General features: G+C 52.1%; 8 protein-coding genes across 8 annotated transcripts; 3 read left to right on the top strand and 5 right to left on the bottom strand.

Annotated features, from left to right (window-relative positions):
• Nucleotides 1–745: 745 nt before the first annotated feature.
• On the top strand, nucleotides 746–2,184 carry N7532_003153 (uncharacterized protein; the record flags this gene model as incomplete). Its single annotated transcript, XM_056615647.1, has 2 exons — nucleotides 746–1,945; nucleotides 2,047–2,184. 2 exons carry the CDS (start codon nucleotides 746–748, stop codon nucleotides 2,182–2,184), a joined length of 1,338 nt encoding a protein of 445 aa, XP_056476004.1.
• Nucleotides 2,185–2,614: 430 nt separating this feature from the next.
• Nucleotides 2,615–3,763, bottom strand: N7532_003152 (ankyrin repeat-containing domain protein; the record flags this gene model as incomplete). Its single annotated transcript, XM_056615646.1, has 1 exon — nucleotides 2,615–3,763. The coding sequence occupies one exon, from the start codon at nucleotides 3,761–3,763 to the stop codon at nucleotides 2,615–2,617; it is 1,149 nt and encodes a 382-aa protein (XP_056476003.1).
• Nucleotides 3,764–5,297: 1,534 nt separating this feature from the next.
• Nucleotides 5,298–6,101, bottom strand: N7532_003151 (glycoside hydrolase family 128 protein; the record flags this gene model as incomplete). Its single annotated transcript, XM_056615645.1, has 1 exon — nucleotides 5,298–6,101. The coding sequence occupies one exon, from the start codon at nucleotides 6,099–6,101 to the stop codon at nucleotides 5,298–5,300; it is 804 nt and encodes a 267-aa protein (XP_056476002.1).
• A 3,771-nt stretch (nucleotides 6,102–9,872) lies between these two features.
• N7532_003150 (frataxin family protein) lies at nucleotides 9,873–10,634 on the top strand (the record flags this gene model as incomplete). The annotated part of the gene is made up of 2 exons (XM_056615644.1): nucleotides 9,873–10,250; nucleotides 10,359–10,634. The coding sequence occupies 2 exons, from the start codon at nucleotides 9,873–9,875 to the stop codon at nucleotides 10,632–10,634; spliced, it is 654 nt and encodes a 217-aa protein (XP_056476001.1).
• A 703-nt stretch (nucleotides 10,635–11,337) lies between these two features.
• dph3 (CSL family zinc fnger-containing protein) lies at nucleotides 11,338–11,665 on the bottom strand (the record flags this gene model as incomplete). The annotated part of the gene is made up of 2 exons (XM_056615643.1): nucleotides 11,338–11,394; nucleotides 11,471–11,665. The coding sequence occupies 2 exons, from the start codon at nucleotides 11,663–11,665 to the stop codon at nucleotides 11,338–11,340; spliced, it is 252 nt and encodes an 83-aa protein (XP_056476000.1).
• A 232-nt stretch (nucleotides 11,666–11,897) lies between these two features.
• On the bottom strand, nucleotides 11,898–13,271 carry N7532_003148 (uncharacterized protein; the record flags this gene model as incomplete). Its single annotated transcript, XM_056615642.1, has 4 exons — nucleotides 11,898–12,180; nucleotides 12,275–12,873; nucleotides 12,948–13,046; nucleotides 13,128–13,271. The coding sequence occupies 4 exons, from the start codon at nucleotides 13,269–13,271 to the stop codon at nucleotides 11,898–11,900; spliced, it is 1,125 nt and encodes a 374-aa protein (XP_056475999.1).
• An 832-nt stretch (nucleotides 13,272–14,103) lies between these two features.
• Nucleotides 14,104–16,783, bottom strand: N7532_003147 (putative transcription regulator BDF1; the record flags this gene model as incomplete). The annotated part of the gene is made up of 2 exons (XM_056615641.1): nucleotides 14,104–16,585; nucleotides 16,680–16,783. 2 exons carry the CDS (start codon nucleotides 16,781–16,783, stop codon nucleotides 14,104–14,106), a joined length of 2,586 nt encoding a protein of 861 aa, XP_056475998.1.
• A 2,285-nt stretch (nucleotides 16,784–19,068) lies between these two features.
• Nucleotides 19,069–21,585, top strand: N7532_003146 (WD40 repeat and Utp12 domain-containing protein; the record flags this gene model as incomplete). Its single annotated transcript, XM_056615640.1, has 2 exons — nucleotides 19,069–19,616; nucleotides 19,677–21,585. The coding sequence occupies 2 exons, from the start codon at nucleotides 19,069–19,071 to the stop codon at nucleotides 21,583–21,585; spliced, it is 2,457 nt and encodes an 818-aa protein (XP_056475997.1).
• Nucleotides 21,586–21,681: the final 96 nt, after the last annotated feature.

Below are 21,681 nucleotides of genomic sequence, written 5' to 3'. Positions count from 1 at the left end.
CAATATTGAATACTAGAGTACCTAGACACAGACAGTATACAGATGCATATCCTTCTGTTATTCAGCTTTCGTTTCTTTTCGATGTCACATTCTCATGCCAATTTCATACACAGGACGTTAATTCACATGACATAGCTCGGATAGAGAGCGGCATCGAGGCCCTCGCAGTACATACTATTACACCAATACAAGTAACTTACACCCACATCGCACACAATATGCCGATCAACACGTACCAACCATCATACCCTTAACCAATGAAGTCTACCGCGGGACGCCTAACCTTTGAAGTAACCACTCTGGACATCGCTGCATTCATCCCAATACAGGACCTCATGCAAGCACATCTCCAAGCAGTGCCACAGCCGTCGCAAACCCACAATTCTGACTGGTCCGCATACAGAGCGACGTTCAAATCAGCGGCCAGTACCGCAGGGTTAGCTCACACTAACATTGGGAGAAATAGATGACCTCCAGGCCCCTCTCGCACCTTGACGCACATTCCATGACGCTAGACTGAGACCTTGGATGTAGGGTACGCCATCCTACTGGATGTGGCAAGGACACGGAATAGAGGTGGTATCGGTTGGGGGCCTAACTTCCAGGGTTTAAATCGAAAGGGGTTGCCTTGGTGGACAATTGGGGGGGAGGGGGTGGGGGGTTATAAACATAACTCATTGAAGACTGCCGGTCAGTCTTTACTCTACGCCCTGGATCTTAGAATATCTTCATTCAACCTGCAAAAATGCCCAGACAGGAAACCCTCCACCTCCACCCACACGGCTGGGAAACCGACCCAGAAGAAGAACGCTTCAAAGTCTCAACATTAGACTACTTAACCGGGCTAACCTACTGCAACTTCGCGCTCTTCTTTGAGATCACCGATAGCGACAAACCCCACATAATCGAGATCCTAAAATCCGGCCTCGAGCGCACCCTCTCTCAAGCCCGGCATCTCTGCGGTACAATCGAAAAAGACGCAGCAGGCGGGCACTCCTTCGTCAAAAAGCGAGAAAGCACAGTCCGCTTCATCATCCAATGGCTCGACTCGCCCGAAGATAGCTCCAAATACCCCTCATTCAACGACCTCGCCTCCCAAAACTTCTGCAGCACAGCCCTCACCGACCACAGCGAGTGGAGCGTCCCGCCCATGACATATGGCGAGAAACCCGAAGCGCACCCCGATTCTAGCCCCATCGTTGCAGCGTATAAGGCGAATTTCATTCGCGGTGGACTGGTCTTCATCATGGCGCATCATCACTATGCGGATGATGTGATGGGCTGGGCCGGGCTGGCGCATCAATTGGCGGAGAATTGCTTCGCGATTGTACATGGCACTCCGTTTCCAGAGTGGGATCCTTCATGTCTAGACGTCTCGCGTCTCACGAAGCCGATCCCCCCTGCTAAACTGCAGGTTGAAGGGCGGGCGCCGCCAGAACGACATCCAGACCACATCGATGCAGAGATGCTCCTGTTCCACCTCCCGAAGAGTAAAGCAGCACAACTAAAAACCCTCGCCACACCACCAGACGGCACCCGCATCTCAACGTACGATGCCTTCTCAGCCTTCCTCTGGCGAACTCTAACCCGCCTCCGAGCCCCATTCTTCAAAACCGATCTCTCAACCCCACTCTTCTGGGCCGAAGCAGTCGACATGCGAAGACGCATGCACTCGCCTCCCGTCCATCCGCGCATCCAGCAGAACGTCATGTCCGCATCTCTCTCGACACTCGCACCCGTCACACCCCCGACGGCGGGTGATGTGATAGCAGACTGGCCGCTTTGGCGACTGGCGCTGTACATCCGGGGCATGACGAACTGCGTGACGCAGGAGGCGTTGGATGAGACGTTGTCCGGCATTGCGGGGATTCGTGATAAGACAGTAATGAATATAAGGATTGATTCGTTTCCGCCTTGTTCTATTCTTCAGACGGATCATCGCAGTGTGAGTGTTGCCGGGAGCGATTTTGGGTTTGCTTGCCCTGTTATTTATCGGGTTCTTGTTGATCGGTTGACGCAGGGGGTCATTGTTATTTATCCCTCTAGATTTGGAGAGGGGGGGGGGAAGAGGGGCCGGAGTTTTCGATTTCGTATGAGGTTGTCTTGAAGGACGGACTGCTTGGGGATGAGGAGTGGAATGGGTTTTTCGAGTATCGGGGTGTAGATGCTGTTGATGCTTCCTGATCATTCATTCGTCGACCGGGCGAGTGTTTGAGGTTAAGTCGAGTCTCTTGTTACAGTAGTTCCGGAAAACACTGTCAGCACCTATACTCTTTTTCATTATTTCCCGAACCCTTATGTCAAGTTATGCTAAACTTTATTAAGAAAGGAATGGAAATAGTTATTAATTTTCCGGTTTCTTACAAATGCAGATACATACAGAGCGAAAGTTACATCCCGCATGTTCATGTGTTTATGGAGATTATGTGTATTGCTGGGAGCTTCCAAAAAAATGCAAACAATTCAAACAACTCCAGCAGCGCTGGATCAACCACCTGTCATCTTCTCCGCCTATGCGGCCGTCCGAGTGGCAATCCTAGCGCATACTGGGAACCGGGGACGATGATCAACAATGTGGCGTTCGTTTTCCTCTACCGACTTCTGACTTAAGAGGTTAAAGATATGGCGCAAACATTTGTTGAGACCTATCACCCCAGTAATCCGGCATCAACCCGAGGGGTGTTACACCGTGATTATTATGGATATGAGGGGAGGCTCCCCGTTTCAACAACGCAGTCACCAGAAAAGGCTGCTGGCTATAGAAGGCCAAGTGAAGCGGTGTGTTTCCGTCCTTACCAGCCTCTGAGAGTGCTTCCGGACGGACATCAATTACAAACTCTGCGGCATCGATATTATGTTGTACTTGACCGTCGTCAAATGGGTCAAATGTATGACCAACAATGCAGTGCAGGACATTGTTATCTTCACGCCTGGCCGCGAAGGAAACCCCTCTGGCTAACAGTTCCTTAAGTAAAAGTCTGTTTCCCCGCCACAATGAAACGCGGAACAGAATCTCCTCGCCTATTTGTGCCAAATCGACTTGGTCTAATAGCAGTGATATCATCTCGGGAGACGTGGAGAATGCCAGAGACATAATATAGCGGTCAAATTGCCTTGCGTCCACCCCGAAGCCCGGTGAGCCCGGTTGCAGCCCTTGGGATGAAGGAGGGTACAAGAAATCGTCACAATGTCCGCTACAGGGTTCTCGCGTTAAGCGTGGCGATTTGTCGATAGTCGCTGTAGCCACCGTCTGCTCCTTGGAGCCCTGGGTATTGATATAGGCCCCGTGATTAATCATCCAGGCGACAGCATTTATATTATTCCTCCGAGCAGCGGTATGAAGGGGAGTATCGCGCGGATTCTCAATATCAAGCCCCAGCATGTTGATATCCGCTCCTCGTTCTGACAGTAGCGCCACAGACGGGACATGGCCAATGATGGCCCCATAATGAAGAATATGGTTAAGATCAGCCTGCCCCGGTGCTGGATCGCTTTGACTGCAATCGAGAATAATCCGCAAAAGTTGCTCATTGTGGAGATTCAAGGCATGTTTCCCCAGATTGATCCAGCTTTTCTTTGAGATCTTGCTATGCTGTAATAGTCGCTCAGTCATGGCCAGGTCATTCCGATCCATCGCGCCCTGTATCATGGCGGGCATAGTGGCAGCGTCAAATGTCTCATGTTGCTCTTCCATCGCGGTCAGCAGCATCTGTACCCACTCGTATCGCCCTGCCTCTACCGCAATTTGAAACGTATAGTTCATTGTGTCGGGATAGCTCTGATAATCGAGACGGCTGTGTTGAAGAACTTTCTTTATCGTCGATGTGTTGTTGGTCGAAACAGCATAGGGAGTAATTCCACGGCACTATTTATGCTGGGTTGGGATTCCATTGAGAGGTCTGTCGGATCGAGGCTCATATTTTCAGCCGCATTTTCTTCAAATTGCCATAGTATTGGGTTGAGCAGCTCCGCTAAGCGACGGTTTGTAAGGATTAAACTGTTCAGCACGCTAATGGGAGATACTTCTCCTAGATGTAGGAGAATCTCGTTGGGTAGATCTAGAAGACTGATCACCATAGTGGGCGGGAGCTCAGCGTGTTGTCCTACTTTGTGTGCGGTTTGTGGATGGGGTTGTTACAGCCGGAGGGAGACGCAGTATATAAACTTATTATCATGAATCATCTGAGTGTGATCGCTCCTCAATACGAGCGGAAATAACGATCATCTCCGTTTCACACGCCATTCATGTGAAAATCATGTCTATTCTCGGATAGACTGTCTTCTGCCGAGACCACAATGACTTAGGAAGTGATCGGCATTCGTATCTCGCCAAGAGGATTATGACTGGTTGTTCAACCTTGGCTTTTCTTCGTCGGAGCACGATATTTTAAGGTGCTGAATATTAGAGTCTTATAAGGTAGTTAGTCCAACACTACGAATCATCTTATAAATTAACACCAGTATAGACTTGGCTAGGTCGGGAGCTATGGTTCGTTGCACCCCAGTGGAAGTGCTAACTAAGAAACTCGGGTGAGGCTTGGGAAAGTTGACTTGGGGCACTGAGGTGGCAGCTTTTAGATCTAACAGGTAATAAACATAATTCTCGCTATTATAATGATCCAGTAATTTACGGTACACTGCCGAAACCAATGAGGCTGATATAGCTTCTTCCAAAAATATTTTAATGTTTCTTGGCACTAGGGTTCGAGAAATAATGAAAGAGTATAGGTGGTGACACCATTTCTCGGAAGTACTGTATTAGGTATGAATGAATACTTAGTTCTAGGCGTTGGGTGTAGAATGTGGCGACTTTCTGTCATTCCCGTTTGGGACATGACATGCCAAGACATATCAATGAACTCTACTTTGGAACACCATGTGGCAAGCTCGAGGTTGAACTACGTCCAAGTCCGGTGTTTCAGGAACAAAGACTGTGGAACTTACCCCCGGTTCGTGTGGGCGACAAATGAAACAAAGTAGGGTATATAGGGCATTGACATATGAAACACGAACGGAACCACACCACTACCGCTCCGAATTATTTAGCCCGACTACGGAGGATGAACTACAATTGAACAGAAATAAAACAGAGACCTAATCTCATATTTGCTCGTTCTTAATATGGACAAAGAAAGAAAAATCAAACCCAGATGAGACCGTAAATTCGCCGAAACTCGCGGGAAGACGAACAACCTTCCATTGCAGCTGTTCGCTCCGTGTAACGCCGATAACCAAAACCCATCTTGTTCGATTCGATGTCCACGCGAAACATTTCCCACATCACACCCTGGTACTGCTTAGGCGGAAGTAGAGCAGTAGGCGCTGCCAACCGAGTTGAGAGCGCTACCGCTGAGCAGGTAGTTCTCGGCCGCCATAAAGTACGAGTAGCGGGTGACAGACGGCTGGCCGTCGAGGTAAGGGATGACGTCGTTGAGGAAGGCGACGGTGGTCGCCTCATCCACAACACCGTTGATATCAGCGCTGAGGGCGAACTCGGTGATCCAGACCTCGGACAGGGAGTAGCTGGAGGCAGTATCGATGGCCTCCTGGACGAAGGACTTGAACTCGTCGGCGGTGCTACCGTACCAGTGCACAGCCAGACCGGTAATGCCGCACGAGGTGCACTGGTCCATGAAGGACTTGAACCAGCTCAAACCCTGGCCGTCGGTGGTGGACGAGGTGACGGCGGGGGAAATGAGCTTGGCCTGGCCAGCGTAGGGGGTGATGTAACTCTGGTAATAGCTGGCGGCGTCGGAGGAAGACATGCAGGCCTGCGACGGCATGTCGGGCTCGTTGAAGCCGAGGATGTACTCGCTGCCGGAGGACAGGGCCGTCTCGATGGCGGCGACCCAGCCGCCGAAGTCCTTGGCACCCCAGAGCATGGGGACGAAATCGATGCCGCTTGGCAGGTCACCGGACAGCGACATGGCCCAGTTGTAAGCCCAGGCGACGGTGCCGGTGTTGGTCAGGGCCGAGACGGTGGAGATGTCGTTGTAGGCGGCGCCGCGCTTGCTGGTGCTGCGCTTCTGGACCTTGACGGGCACGGCCAGGGTGCTGGTGGCCAGCAGACCGGCGGTAAACAACTTGGTGAAGGAGACCATTTTGTTGTTGTTGCGTGATCCGAAAGGAATGAGGATCAAAAAAAAAAAAAAAGAATGGAGAAGCCTGTTCTCGAAAAGAATGAAGATGTACCGAAGGAAGGACTAGACCGTGCACGGCACAGGAACTAGAAAAAGCACAAAAAGGACCGACGGGTCGAAGGAATGGATGGAACGAGCAAGCTGGAGAGAAGAGGAAGAAGAAGTAACAAGGGAAGGGCGGCACTTTATAAGTGACTCGGTGCGTGCCTGGCGATGCGTCAAACCTACCAGCCAACCCGCCCGCCTGGAACCAGACCGTTCTTCACCCACATCCGCGCAGGCAGTGGATCAGGTACTGGGAGAGTGATTGGACACCACGGGAGGAAATACTGAATGAGGAGAAGAAAAATAAAAAGGGCATGGGACCAACCAGTGTGTGGCGGGCGTAAACCGTGGTACCTCACAGGGGTGCATCGACGAGGCACCAGGGGGAGGCAAAACTAGGCCTGACAGCCACTTAGGAACGGATGCGATGTGTCGATTGGCGCAGGAAGCAGCGGAGGCGCTGCATTTGCTACATTATTACAGCTGAGTGGAGACCTACGCCTGGATTCAGTACTGCATACTGGAGGATGGACAGAGTATTGCTCCACTGAGATCGGCCCTCCACAGCGTCTGGACCGTGTGATGATACTGTATACTCCTGTGTCCTTGCCCTATCCTATTGTAGCGGGTACCCTTAGGGGTGACATGACTTCATCCAGGGCTACAGGGAAGGACGAAGATCAATTGATCCTACGATTCATACAGTGAATTAGATGCCATGTTCCTGCCTCGGACAACTCGAGGGATATCCTCCCCCTCCCTCCTGTTACTCTTTCTCGTCTTCCTTCTCCCTTTTACACATGATAATCTCGCCCACCACAAATACGCCAATGCGAGCCACGGAACGGCTTGCATGTTCTGTTGCTGTGATTGGCCCACCGCCGACACGCACAGTGGTTCCTTTGGTTCCGCCAGGGCACGCAATCTGATTGGCTGCGGGCAGCTAACCCTAAGAAAATCGGAAGTGGCTCGATTGGAGCAATCCATTCATTCCCCCTTCCTCACTTCCACTCAGGTACACATTATTGAGCCCATTCATGTGCACTCCTCCTTGAGAGAATACATGAAACACCAGACAATGGGACAATGGTCAATGGCAACGACTGACAGCTACCCCAGATTGCCTCAGACTCAGATTCGTTCCCTCCCTGCGGCAGCCGCCACCCATGACGACATCCGCCAGTCACAGCGTCCGGGGCTTTCGTCCGATCGACGCCATTGTTTCACTCGACGCGGGCCCACTGTCTGCGCGGCAGCTGAAGCGCACATCCATCCTGAGACACGCTAGGAGGGCAGTTTGCCCTAGTACCCTAGGGTACACTCCTCCTGTACACTATGTACAGTACATACGACCCGATGGACTGGTACTGAATCCCGGTGGAATTGGGCGAGTTCCTCCGGCACTCTTAGTAGTTCGACGCTAGCCAGGCGAAGCCTCGCCGGCTGTGCACTACTCGGCACCTTGGCAATGGGGCGGTGGAGCTGGTCTAGCCCTCGTCGCCATGAGGCCAAGCCAGCATGCATCGTGTCCCTTGTGGCTCCGGACTGTGTTCGTCGCCCGGTGGAAGATGACGAACAGTTCAGTTTTTTTCCGCTCATAGTCCCACTGCGCAGGAATGCCAATGGATATGGGCAATGGTTACTCTGCTCATTGGTGCCGGGCTGGTACTTCCTGCGCTTCCTATAGGCTTCCTTTATAGGCTGTTTGGGTGGGGGGCTCAGGCACACGCCCTCGAGACGTCTGCCAGCACACTCCCGCCCGTGGTTGAGCCAGGGACGTGGCTAACACTTGGAGAGCGGGTTGTCATACTCCAATGACTCCAATAATGAAGTCAGAGTCGCCTCAGCCTTTTCCTCGCCCTGACTAGATGCGAGTGTGGTAGTGACGACTGTGCGGGGGTGGCTACTTCCAGCAGTTTCGACTGCGCTAATCCTCTACAGCAGGAACGATGCCCCATCCATATGACACTTACTAATTAGAAGTTACGGGATCCTCCGGCGGCGACTCGTCATCGGATTCCCGCCGAGAATAAGTACTATGTACGTAGGTACTTCAGGTACGAACGCTCACGCCATAGCCGACGCCTCTTCCTGCATGGCGCCAGTACCTTTTACAAAATCAAAAACGCATCGCGGGATCACTTAACATCCGCTAGCGTGCAATTTCCGGCCCTGCCGGCCCGCTTAGAACCTCTAGCCTTCCAGCCCAAACTTCTAGTCCAGCCACCATACGTCACCCGCTAGGGCAAACATAGTGCTCCTATTTTCGTCCAAAGTACTTTTGACTATAGCTATTTCTGTCATGTTCATAGATTATATAGGTTAGTGCTCGATATTAACCCATATGCCCCTTTTCTGCGATCCCGGGTTGGAGGTTAAAGTCAGAAGATTACTCTGTGTACATACTATCGGGAAATACGACAGCGATCGGGCATATCCGCCCCTTTCAAACCGGCCGGTCAGTCGGGTAGGGTGGAACTGGTTCGGAGGTGATACATTTAAGTGGGTTGCGAGGTCCGAGTGGATAGGTCATACACAACGATTGCGGTACTCAGATCTCGGGTGGACTGGCTTCGAGTTCAAGTTGTACTTTGATATTGTTTGACCAACATTCGCATGTGTCTCGGAAACCCGATGGTCAACTGAATCAATCGCTTCCTCGTATAGGCGGGGGCTAAGGAGGCGGCTTTTCTCTGACCGCTCGATGTTTACCTCGGGCACCATACAACATATTTTGGCTTCTGTGTGCCAGAGCATTTATAGTGTTCAACTAACCATGATAATATCTGTATCGCATTTTCTGCTAATCGCGTTTCCCTAATCATCTTAATTTTTTCTATCATCTACCTCATGTCTGCCCAGTCCAAGTGTTGATATTTCCGAGACCGTGGACATCCGTTGTTCAAGACCAGCTATGGCTACTTAGATTTACTTCCTTTGAATCTCCGAGGCTGCAAAGCAACAACGTCATCTGTCTATTTCCATATTTCCCACCTTTTTTATCTGAGTTTCATATCTCCTCTTTCATCCGAAATGCCGAGGTTCCTGTTCTCGAGTAGACTGTTCTCGGGATAGATCATCTACGGTAGTCCCCTGGTCAAGCACACCCTCCAATTCTACCCCTCTTAACTATAACTCTCTTTCAAGTGGGGCGCTATGATCTCAACAGGCCGCCCTTGTGACAAGGAGTAGCTCTCAAGGGAGGAGGGATACAGGGATAGTCACCACCACACCACGCAAGGAGGTTAGCCCGTTTCTGACCAATTTGCAGACGGTTCACATCTGCTTTACTCTTGTTTGCTCTAGTTCGATCGGAATTAGTGAAGTATCCACAGCTCAACTCATTTTAGTCAGATGGGCAACATCGTCTCTGGTCGAGACAGAGTGGCTCGCATACTAAGCTCCGAGTCACCTCCCCGCAATCCGCGAAGCGTCCTCACAACCACAACACCACCATCACCATTAATTATACACAATTCCCAAACACGTATAAACCAAATTCATCTTCTGATTGATCATTTATACCACCTTCCTCTATAATGTCACCCAAGAATAAACATTAGCCAGTGTCAACCCCACCCCCATATCCCCCAATCCGGCAAGCGGTGGCAAAAAACCGATGATGTCGCCCTCTCCGCAACTCCAAGCTCCTCACACCAGCATCAATCCACCCCCAAAGCAACAACAATGCTCTCCCGCACAGCTCCCCGGGTCCTCCGCTACACCGCACGGTCTTCAAACCGTCTCTCCTGTACCAGTGCCCCTTCCCGCACCCTCCGCCCAAGCTCCGGCTCCAACTCCAGCTCCAGCTCGCTCGCAGCTGCAGCTGCAACCCGCTCGTTCCACTCGACCCGGTCCTTCGCCAAGGGCCTCCAGCCTGACTCGGAGGATCCCCATCCGCCGCAGCCTCAGGCGCCTGTCGCTGGTGCCGCGGCACATGTTACGGAGCCGAGTCCGTTGACGCCAGAGGAGTACTATGAGTACTCTGAGCACTACTTTAATGTTCTGCTTGCGGCATTGGAGAAGGTGCAGGAAGAGGGAAGTGATGTTGAGGCGGAGTATAGTGTGAGTTGATTTCCCCTCGAACTATCCAGTCGTTTGTTTTTCGACCTCGGATCAACTCGACCTTACCCTTGAGTACGCAAGGAATTAAGCTAATCAATGTGATTTTAGGCCGGCGTGCTAAACATCATCACCCCCGCACATGGAACCTACGTTTTAAACAAACAACCACCCAACAAGCAAATCTGGCTTTCCTCGCCCATCTCCGGACCGAAGCGGTACGACTGGATCGTCGAGGGCGACCGCATGCACGAGAAGCAGGAGACTCGCGAGTTTGTCCATGGGCAGTGGATTTATCTGCGAGATGGATCCAATCTGACGGATTTGTTGAATGCGGAGTTGACGCTTAACCTGCCTAAGGATATTTACTCGCAGGTTGTGGAATAGATTACTCGCCCGTCGGTATATCGGATCATGGTCTACAGATGTAGTGATCGATGGGATATGCCCTGGTGACAGGTTGATTGTATTTTAGGTGTGCATTACATTGATCTATTTTTGGATTTGAATATATTGTATTGCTGTAGGTCTAGATAAGAATTTGTATGCATTCTGGTTTAGCCTCGCTTTGTTGGCGCTGTAACTTGGTCATCTTGGATCCAGCAAGTGTTGCTTATCCAACGTAGCTGCAATCCTGTGCGACTGTTCCTGAGACGGGGAGTAATTACTCTGAACAGTCGCGCATCTCCCCAGCGCGAGACACCCTTCCCTTCCCGACAACAAGAACCCGGGTGTCGGTGTGTATCATGCAGGGGCCTCGGTCAGTGGCTAAACCCAATCACAGAAACTTCAGTGTCAAGTAACGAGCCACCCATCGCAATAACATTCAAGGTCGCCGCAGAGATCGTGGCCAAGTCCATCTGCAGAGTAAGCCAGCAATGTGTATCCCTCGCCAACCAACTGATCTGTCTCGGGCGATTGAAACAGCATTTAATAGGAGCGGATTTGACTTCGGGGTATGACACAAGGCTCGTCGTGATCGCAGGAACAGGGCACCAGGCCTCATCTACCCATCCATAATACCAGGTATCGTGCACCGAGGAAGTAGTCGCGCACATTCATCAATCAGACTTCAAATCCGATCACAAAATCACGCCTGCACAGCCACAGCACCAGATGTCTGCTCATCCGCCTTGGGCAGATCAGCCTTCAGGAAAGTTAGAAAAAGACAACCACAAAACGAACTCCGGCTCCTTTAAGAGTCTGTGCGGCGTACGACTCACCAGTTCGAAAATCACTTTTATCATCAGTGAGCAGCTCGGGCATACGGCGATTTCTTCGCCGTCGCGTAGGTCGTCGATTGCGATTTCGAAGCGGTCGCCGCATGGGCAGGGGAAGTGGTAGATTTGCATTGCTGGGTCGAAGGTCATGTCTTCGATTTCGATCTCGTCGTAAATGGAGAGTGCGTCGTCTGCCATTTTGGTGGTCGTCTGTCTTGTGTGGGCTGGGCTGGTGGGGTGAGGAAGTGAAAGTGAGTCAGGAAGCTTGAAGTCGCAAATCTAAAAAAGTTATGGTGGCGGAAAGTTTGGATTGGCGGGGTGTCATGTGACTGCGGAGTATACTTTTGGCAGCAGGCGGGCGGCGGTTTGGGATCTTGGATTGGATCTTGAAGATTGAGTCATTCCATTATTTGTCCTTTTCTGGGGCTAGTTACTCTCCAAGTCTTGCGATTTCCATCTTGACCGTCTCCACTTCTCTCGCGAGAAGTCCGTAGCGACGAGCGATTTCTGCTAATGTCCCTCCATCATGTCCGCTCTGGTCAGAGTCCATTTCTGAATCTTCTGCATAGCCGTATCGTTTTAATTCTTGCTTGGCAGCAAGTTGCCGACCGTCAAATCGTTCCCGTGTATCTCGTAGATGTTTCTGATACCGACTCAGTGCAGCAATTGTCTCGGGCGTGTACAGCATCGCGGCGATTTCGAGTTTAATAACCCTATATCTTGTCAGTCCAGAATTCACATATCGCCATTTACCCAAGCTGCAATTCAATGCAATATCTGCCGGCAGATGCTTGGAATGCAACATACTCAAGTTTTCCCTCAATACCCTGCGCGACGGTAGCCAAATGCTCCGCCTTTGCCTTAATCGCCCTCGCCAAGGTTCCGTGTTTCGCCCGCTCGAGAATAACAATCGTTCTCTCAAGCAATAGCGTCTGCACGGCTAGAACCGCAGCTGCAATCGCAGCCATCTTACGTCGGGCCGCGGGTAGCTCCGATAACTGCGCATCACGGAGGGCTCGAACCCGGTCACGCAGCTGGGATGCCAGAGGTGGGACGGGCGCCATCGAGGTCCGGACTCGTCTGTCTCGGGCGCGAGCGCGGGCATGGTGGTTCGAGCCTGAGCGTTGGTGGTTCGCTCTGGAGGATGGGTGTGCGGGCATGTCTTCGATGGTTTCGGGGGTCGTGCTGGATATTGTGCGGAGCTCGGTAATGGCATTGGAAAGGAGGGCTGAGAAACTCGATACCAGAGACGGTATACGACTGTAAAATGTCTCGAATTCCGGTGCGAGTAGGGAGAGCGCATTGTCTTGATTCGGTTCCGGGCAGTCTTGGCCTGTTGTCTTGGGCTCGATTACGGCGGACGGTGTCTCGAGGTAGAGGGATATCAGGGCGAGATTATCATGACACTGTATTGAAGCAATGGTATTAGCTCGCGCTTGCGTTTGGACGTTCATCACTGGCAGTCTTCGCGGAGACGCACCTCATCCGGGAGCCCGCTGTCGGAATGAAACGCGAGCTGTTTGAGAGTTCGCTCCTTGATCTTCCTTTTTGCGCTTCGGTGCTGGCATTGCCTCAGGTCCTGTTTGAACGCTATTAGTGTTCTGCCGTCATCTGACAGTGGGTTTGATGCGCCAGTTCCTGCTGGCGCGTCGCGACTTACCTCCGCAACCGCGGCCCGCGCTGGGTCGGCACTGTTGGCGCGTGTTGAGCCATCCGGGTTGAGGAGATTGGTCGTCAGGTTCTCATATAGTCGTTTGAACTGGGGATTGTGTTCGAGAATGGAGGGATCGCAAGGGGGTATCATGTTGTGGAGGGAAAAGGAGGTTCACCGCCGACTGCGGGATCAACAGGGATCAACACTCCCGCCGCACTAACGCCGATGACGAACTATGCCGTGAATAAACAAAGCAAATGAATCTCTGTTGTTTTGTCGCATCATGTTGTTCTTAGTGTAGTATGGAGAGCAGTCTCTACTCTATTTTATACTAAGATCTAAATCAAGTATCTTGTCAGGTAAGAATTCGTGTTGAACTACCATACACTCGCTGTAAGCTGCCCAAGACTCAATAATGATAAGCTAAGATATGACAAGTTGGCAATAAAAGCACAAGTACCAAAGGGAACCAGTTGGCATTTCCGCGTTTCTTTCGTAATCATACATAGAAGCTACTAGATGTCCCATTCCTGCCTGTCCCCTTCTGTTTTCATCCTCGAGGTCATCGAAGCAACTTGAAGTAAGCCAAGCTTCAATAACCATACCATTGATTGACAAATCGAGGAAGCAGTAGGCAAGGTTCAAGCAATCCGATCCTGAACTTGAGCAGCAAACCCAGGATACTCCAGGAAAAAAAAAAAAAGGTATGTACATGAAGTTTTTCGAGACGAACGGTTCACCAGGAGAAAAAAAGGAGGGGCACGCACGCATAAACGAAAGCACGCGCAGCTTCAGCGATTCAGTTTCTGGTTCGGGTCCATGGTTAACGATTAAACCAGACGTGCGAAGATTCGATTCGGGGGAAATCGCAGAGGTTAAAGATAAAGGTGGAAGGAACGCTCAAACGCAAAAAAGAATGGCCCGTCCTGCTTCCCCGGGAGGTTCAACAGAGCGGGCCATAAGAAGGTAGACAAAGGGCCATCTACTCTTCTTCGCTCTCCTCTGAATCATCATCCGACTCATCCTCGCTTGACTCGTTGGCCTCAACAGAGGGCATCGGGTCAGGCGAGCCACCGTGACCACCCTGGAAGCGAGACAAATTGCTCTCGAGCATGTTAATCTGCGCTTCCTGTTCGAACTTGCTCATAGGCTTGTTCTTCTTGGGCTTGGCGGCTGAGACGTTGTTGTTCATCGGGACGTCCTCTTCGTCGTCTTCGAGGTTCGGGGCGTGCTTCTTGACGAATTTGAGCAGTAGCAAAAGGACGTCGTTCGGAAGTTCGTCGATGTCGAGCTCGATTTCAGCCTCTTGGGCTCCCTTAAACGTAGAACGGTGGTGAGCGAATGTGGTCAACCTTCCTCGACGGAAAACGGTCATTTGGGTTTGTGATATATATACCTTGAGATTAGGGACATTGTTCTGGATGATTTGGAGGGCTTGTTGCATCTTTTTATCAGGAAGGGTACTGATCCCATTGGAGATCATTTGCTTCTCATTGTAGGAGACGAAACGAGTCTTCTCAGGCTTGGCAGCAGCCTTCGTCGACTTCTTCTCCTTCTTCGAGCCGCTCTTCTTGGGCTCCTTCTTGGTCCCCTTCGCCTTGCTGCCGGACTTCTTGCTGGCCGGAGGGGTCTTCATCTTCTTTTGGGTGATCATCTCGACCTGGCGAGACATCTCCGCGATCTTTCGTTGCAGCTCCGTGAGCTGCTCGTTGTCGTCTTCGTCGCTCTCCCCATCATCACTGTCATCATCGGAAGAATCAGAGTTGTGTTCAGGGTGAGGCTCGTGACGATCAAGGTATTCCTGCTTGTGTTGCCACTTTTGGTCGAAAACCTCTTCAAGCTGCTTGCCGGCCAGGTAGGTAGGATCACCGGGAAGGTTGAATCGGTAGCAGTTCTTGAACATGAGACGCACATCGGCTTCAAACTCCTTCGAGTTCTCATATTGGCCGGTGGTAAGCTTGCTCTTGATGGTACCCATGTCCATCGGCTTCTTGATGATGCTGTGGTAGGTGGGAATGTTGAGTGCGACGGGATCCACCGGAGCATAGAAAGGAATGGCATTGATTTGATGCTTTGGTTTGAACAGCTCCTCAATCGTTTCCTGGCAGAAGCGGAGCTCCCACTGGTACTTCTTCTTCTTGGGCTTAGAAGCATAAGGAAGATCGCGCTTGGGAGGGTGGATGGATCGCTTGGGCCGGCCATCGGGATTCGTCGAGTCTCGTCGGATGACTGGAAGACCTTCCGGGCCCAGCGCAAAGGTGGTGGCTTGGGGAGAGGCCGCTTTGGCGGTCGTGCTGCCGAGAGATGTGCGAGGCTCCCGTCGGGCAGCAGACGTCTTCTCCGCGGTTTTCTTGGGCTTCTTCTCCTCAACTTCGTCCTCCTTGGGCAGGTTGGTCATCTGCTTATGGAACGTGTGCTTGAGCTTCTCGCCTTCCTGGTACACCAGGTGGTCGGCCCCGTTGAATCGCAGCGAGTTGGCGACCATCAGATCGAAATCGTCGAAAACTGCCTGCGCAGTCGGATACTCATTGGCCTTGAGCTTCCGTTCGATGGTACCGAGATCCATGGGTTTGGTGATGACCGAGGGATAGTTGGGAATGTTCAACTTGATGTAGTCGACCGGTTCCCGGTAGAATCGAGAGTCGTGCATGCGCTTCAGGCTTGTGAGAGACTTTTGAATGAACTTTTGCTGCATCTTGGTGATGCGGGCCTCGCCGCCAGTGGGCTTCGATCGGGATGTCTCAGCGGAGGCGGAAGGAACTTCAGGAAGCTTGATGTTGACGGCTGCGGATCCTTCGTTTTCGACCTTGGTGCGCTTGGAGGCCGGCTCCTCAGCAGGGTCGGCCTCGCGTTGACGGGATTGCTTGGATGGAGACATTGGAGCGCTAGGTGCGTCCTTCATCTCAGTATCGGTGTTCTGAGGAAGGCTGGTGGTAGAGATATCGGTGGTTGGATGGTGAGGAAGTTGAGTTACCGCGGAAGAGAGATTAGGAGAGTCAATAGCCATTTTATCATCACCAGCATCGGTTTCACCTGCATTCATTCCACCGTTCACTGCGTTGAGGGCAGGACCGCTAGTCGCTTCTTTCACTCCACCATTCACTGAACCTGCGGCATGGCCATCCGTCGAGTGACTTGTGGAAACATCCGCGGGAGGGACAATGTTGTCAGCAGGAGTGCTCTCAGCTACTGAGGGCGCAGCGGGCTGCGGTTCAGCTGGAGCGGGTGTCTCCTCCGGCTTCTTAATTTCATTATGTTCTGATGGCTCGGCATTCGGCTTTGGCTCGGTCGAGACCGACGCAAGGGATTTTGGGGGAGACGCAGCTGCGCTGGCACCGTTCGTCTTGGGGGGCACGCTGGGCGAATGGCCGTTGGTCTTGGGGGCATCATTATCGGTCGCGGGTGCAAGTGCGGGAGCAGACGCGGTAGATTCCGTCTTCAAGTCCGTTCCGGCATTTTGACCGCTGCGACGGATGTCAGCGCATATTTGCGCATTGGGAACTGATGATTCAGGACCCTCAACCAACGCGACAAGAAAAAAAATTACAAACTACTCACCTAGGGTGCACCTGGTCGGGCGCGGAAGCTCCGGCTGGGGACGGCGGAAGCTGAGGCTTCTCCTCCTTGAGGGGAGGGGCAGCCTCGGGAGGCGGGGTGGCCATATGGATGGTCGCGGAGCAAGAATAAAGGCTTCAGGGAAGATATAACAGGATTTCGGGTTCGCGAGTTCAAACTGGATACAGCAAAAGTCACCGCGCGCAATTGCCAACAACTGAGCAGTCGCGCGGGATAATTAAAAAACACTCGACCAACGATGTACCGACAGAGACGATACAGAGGTTCGGTATCGGGGATGGTCCGGAAGATAGAAAGAGTGGAGAATGCGACGCGGACGAAGAATTTATACTGCCAAGAAAGGCGGTATGATGGTCACGTGGGCGGTGGGTGTGGGACAGGAACCGGTAACCTAGAAAGTCACGGGTTTGACCGAAAACGGATGGGGGGATGGGAAAAAAAATTAGCGGGCGAGGGTGGGTGCCTGAGGTTTGGGGGAATTGTGCGGATAAAAAAAGGGAAGGGAATTATGAAAGCAGGGCGGAAGGGCGGGTTAAAAAAGGGGGGCACGCGACGCGTAGTGTTATGTTTAGGGGGTAACCAAGGATACGTGGGCGGTCAGGGGGGACAAATAGGTAAAAATAGGAGGAGCTCCAGGACGGAAGCAGAAAAAGGCTCGGAGGGGATGCCAGAATCCTTAAGTACAAACGCACTGCAGCGCCGCGAGTTCCACCGGCCTCGCTAGCCCGGATTCTGCTGGGCCCGCCCCCTTCTGATTCGCCATGCTGCGCCTGCGCGGCCCCCTGATTGGCCTGTCCTGGGTACCGTACCGTATTGCAAAGCTGGAAAATTTTTGCAAATTGTGATCCCTTTCACTCATCAAAGAACCCGGTCGCGCAAAGCTGATACTGCCATCATCGATAGAAACGGTCTATGTTTACGAATTCTTCGTATCAGGGTATTGTTCAGATGACTCACGATCTGCAGGGGATGCGACGAGTTCATCCCCAACTCCTAACTCCAAGCCCTAGGGTTGGCCGAATGCGGCCTAGCGTATGATCCGTCGAGTCCAGACGTCACTTCACGTGATTTATCCTTTCCGGCGATCGCTGGGACCGAAGTTAGATCTATACTACAGGTCGTCGTATCTGAGCAGAGGGGTCCGTCAAACACATCCTATCATCTTCAAGGGCGACCACTCTAGGCTCTGATATAGATCGCGGCAAGGCATGAGCACGCTAGCGCCTGTCATCCCCCAGGGAGGCCCGGGAGGCGCCAAGCCCTTTGGGGAATTTCTATCTGCACTCGACTTCGAAACAGCCAATCATTGGCCCCGTCGATGGGCCCTTACAGATCAGGCAGATCAGGCAGGATCCGGGCCTGGACCGGGCAGCCACACCACATTTGACGTCGAATTATGACAGAATTAAAGCGACGAGCATCACATCTATGGATTTCCAGCAGAACATGGTTGCCTCGCCTCCAACGCCAGTGAGATTGTGGACAAAATTAGGCAACCATGAATCCTGAGTCGCGAACATAGGCCAGTCGAGCAAAAACAAAAATGGCATTTGATTGTGGTCGCTGTTACAGCTTTGCAAAAGCAAGAAAGAAAAAGTAAACAAAAAATGATGGATAACACTATTGCCACGTTTGCCGATCCCTGCTGGGGTACGCTCCCTTCCGGTTGTGACATCGCGACATGGATGAGCTTTGAGCCACAACAATAAGCATTTGATGTTGTGGCTAGTGAATGTAGAATTCAGAACAATGAAGATAATAGTATAGATCACAAGTATCCTTTAAATTTTAATCTTATTGTTATGTCTTTTTGCCTGCAGCAGCTGATCGCATATTGAGATTAGTTGTAACGGAGAGAAGATCTATCAGCTAACATATATATTCGCGTTGTGAACAGCTTCACAAACTACAGTAGGCCATTCAAAGCTTCCAGATTGAAGATCGAATAATAAAACATAGGCAGATGAAATATTGATGCAATTTATTTTCATCACAACCTCTAATAATCACAAAAATACTACATTTAGGTATGCATTAATTCTGGGTTGCTGCCTTGACACCTCAAATTGGTGGTCTGCACAGTTGCCCGATTAGATAAGGGAACAGCCGCTGGACACGCTAAGCCACATCTAGCCTAGTGCCCCAACCGGCTGTCTACAGAACATTTTTTTCCTTTCCGCAACAGACCTCCAGAGTCCCAGAACCCTTCAGCCCGTCGTCCCCCGGGGTTAGTGAAAAGATTGTGGGAATCTCCTAGATATTTAGGGGACCGTCAATTATCGAATTTTGATCCACATCTGCCCCTCACTCGATCCCCAAAAAGTTCACCTTCGAAGGAGCCGAAAAAAAAAAAGCTCCGCCATCCGAAAAAATGGGCAAAAAGACATCTCGTCCTGCGACAAAGGCCGCGTCGGCCGCATCGCCGGCGTCGGGCCTTTCGCACGCTAGCAAATCATCGATCCTCCGAGCTGCATTTTCCCCATCCGAGTACCAATTGGCCCTGTTCGCATCCGTTATCCAGGGTCTCGATGCGCAACACCTCCGCATCCACGATACCAACACCGGCCGACTACAGTGTGAGCATGCGCTGAGCCCGAAGGAGACAATCACCTCGCTCGATTGGGGATACTATGGTGGCCAAGGAAAGAGCCGTGACCAGTCCAAGAAGAAGCGTAAGCGTGGATCTGATGTCAATGGCCTAGACCAGGGAGATGTGGTTGTCGCGTTTGGTACCAGCACCTCGGATATCCGCATGTACTCGCCTTCGGAAGATAAGGTCGTCGGCACCCTGACTGGCGCGCACGACAAGGGTATCAAGGACTTCAAGTTCACGGCTGGCAAGCCCGCCCAAGAAGCCTGGAGTATTGGTGGTGATAACAAGCTTGTGCAGTGGGATCTGCGCACTGGTCAAAGCATAAGGTATGACATTTCGGTCGCGATCGATTGAAGACCTTTCCCTCCTAACCCGCTCTGCTCTAGAACTATTCACCTACTCGCATCTTCCGTCTTTACTGCCCTCTCCCGTCCTGTTCCTTCCAACCCGCCCGTCATCTGCGCATCCCAAACTCCATTCTTGGTCGACGTGGAGAACTCCGATGAGCCCGCCAAGTTTCCGGCGATGCGCAACCAGATTCACACAGTCATTTCGTCCTCGCAAGAGTCCGCCGGCACGGGCGCATTCCTCGCCTCCGACGGTGACCGATTTATCAACGTCTTCGATGCCTCGACCCAGAAGCTTGTGCGGAATCTTGTGGCCGATCAGGAGGTCACTTCGCTTTCACTGCACGCGAGCAAGGCCGCTCTCGAGAAGCAGATTTTGGCTGTTGTGACCGAGGACGGTTCCATCGAGCTTTTCACAAAACCTTTCGTTCAGGCGCAGAATGCGCAGTCCGGTAGCGCCAAGGCTAACCGGAAACAAATGACCCAAAAGGCCAACGCCACCCTCAAGATTATCCGTTCCGATTCCTCAGATGCATGCGTACCCGTAGTATCAACCTTGTTCAACGGCAACGAGATTGTGGTTGCCTACGCCGAGGGCGGCGTCATTCCCGTTTTTGAGCGCGTGAAGATCCTCGACGAGAGCACCGATGAGCTTGCGTTCACAGGAACAAAGGCTGTCGTGAAGAGCAAGTCGAGCTCGGCCGTTGCATCAGTCACCACAAATGGCACCAAGAACGCTGGCGAGAGCCGTGTTGATGAGTCGCACATGGCCGTGGAGCAAGGTAACTTGATGGATGAGGATGTTGAGATGGGCGAGTCGCGCGAGGATGGCGCGGACGATGTGTCCGGTAGCGAGGACTCTGATAACGGCGATGAGGTCAAGCCTACCCCCGCCGAGAAGAAGTCGAAGGCTCCCAAGAAGGCCGAGCCCGAGTCGGATGTCGAAATGAACAACGCCGAAGCGGACGACGAAAAGGAGGACGAAGAGGCTGGCGCCGAGCCCTCATTTGGCGAGCTCATGCGTGCCAATGCTGGGCAAGAAGTTGATGTTGAGGCCGAGCTGGACGACGAAGTTCTTCCTGGTGCATTGATTCCTGGCAAGCCCACAGCTGCCGTTCAACAGATCCCCACTGGCGTGTCATTGTCGACCGTCCTTACGCAGTCCCTCAAAACCAACGATGGCGCCATGCTCGAGTCTTGCTTCCACACCGCCGACACCTCCATAATCCGCACAACTATCCAGCGTCTCGAGTCTTCCCTCGCCGCTACTCTGCTCCAGAAACTCGCTGAGCGCCTCTCTGCCCGTCCCGGTCGTTATGGTCACCTGCTTGTTTGGGTCCAGTGGACCTGCGTTGCCCACGGCGGTGCTCTGGCCGGCCAGCCGGAGCTCCTGAAGCGCATGGCTACCCTGTACAAGGTCATGGACCAACGGTCATCTAGCCTTCCCTCCCTGCTGCTTCTCAAGGGTAAGCTCGATATGCTCGATGCCCAGCTCGGCTTGCGGCAATCTATCCGAGGTGGAGACGAGGGTATGGACAGTGAAGATGAGGAGAACCTCATCTACGTCGAGGGTCATGATGATGAGGATAGTGAGACTGAGGCTAAGCCCCGGACAAAGTCTATCCGCGATTCGGCCTTCGACGAAGAGGATGAGTCGATGATGAACGGCATTGATGAGTCTGAAGATGATGAGGATGATGGAAGTGAGGATGACGATGACGAGGAAGATGACATCCTCGACGTCGAGGCCGAGGAATCGGCCGGCTCCTCTGATGCTGAGGAGTCGCTCGAGGAGAACGAGGATGATGACGACGAGGAGAGCGAGGGCTCTATGGTTGATTTCATTGCCGATACCGAAGACGAGGGATCCGATGATGCCGTTGAGCAGGTCCCGCCGCCATCGAAGAAGGCGAAGACGGGTGGAAAGAAGAAGGGCGGTAAGAAATGAAGATCCGATAATTGTTAGATGGAAAGATTCTCTGTACGAATTTTGGAGAAAGATTTGATTTTATTTTTGATTTCTTTTTTTTGATGCTTTCACCAA

Source organism: Penicillium argentinense, assembly GCF_028826775.1.
Source record: "Penicillium argentinense strain IBT 30761 chromosome Unknown utg000004l_segment0_segment0, whole genome shotgun sequence".
NCBI lineage: Eukaryota > Fungi > Ascomycota > Eurotiomycetes > Eurotiales > Aspergillaceae > Penicillium > Penicillium argentinense.
The sequence above is the reverse complement of the archived record's forward strand: the minus strand, read 5'-3'. Positions and strand labels throughout refer to the sequence as shown.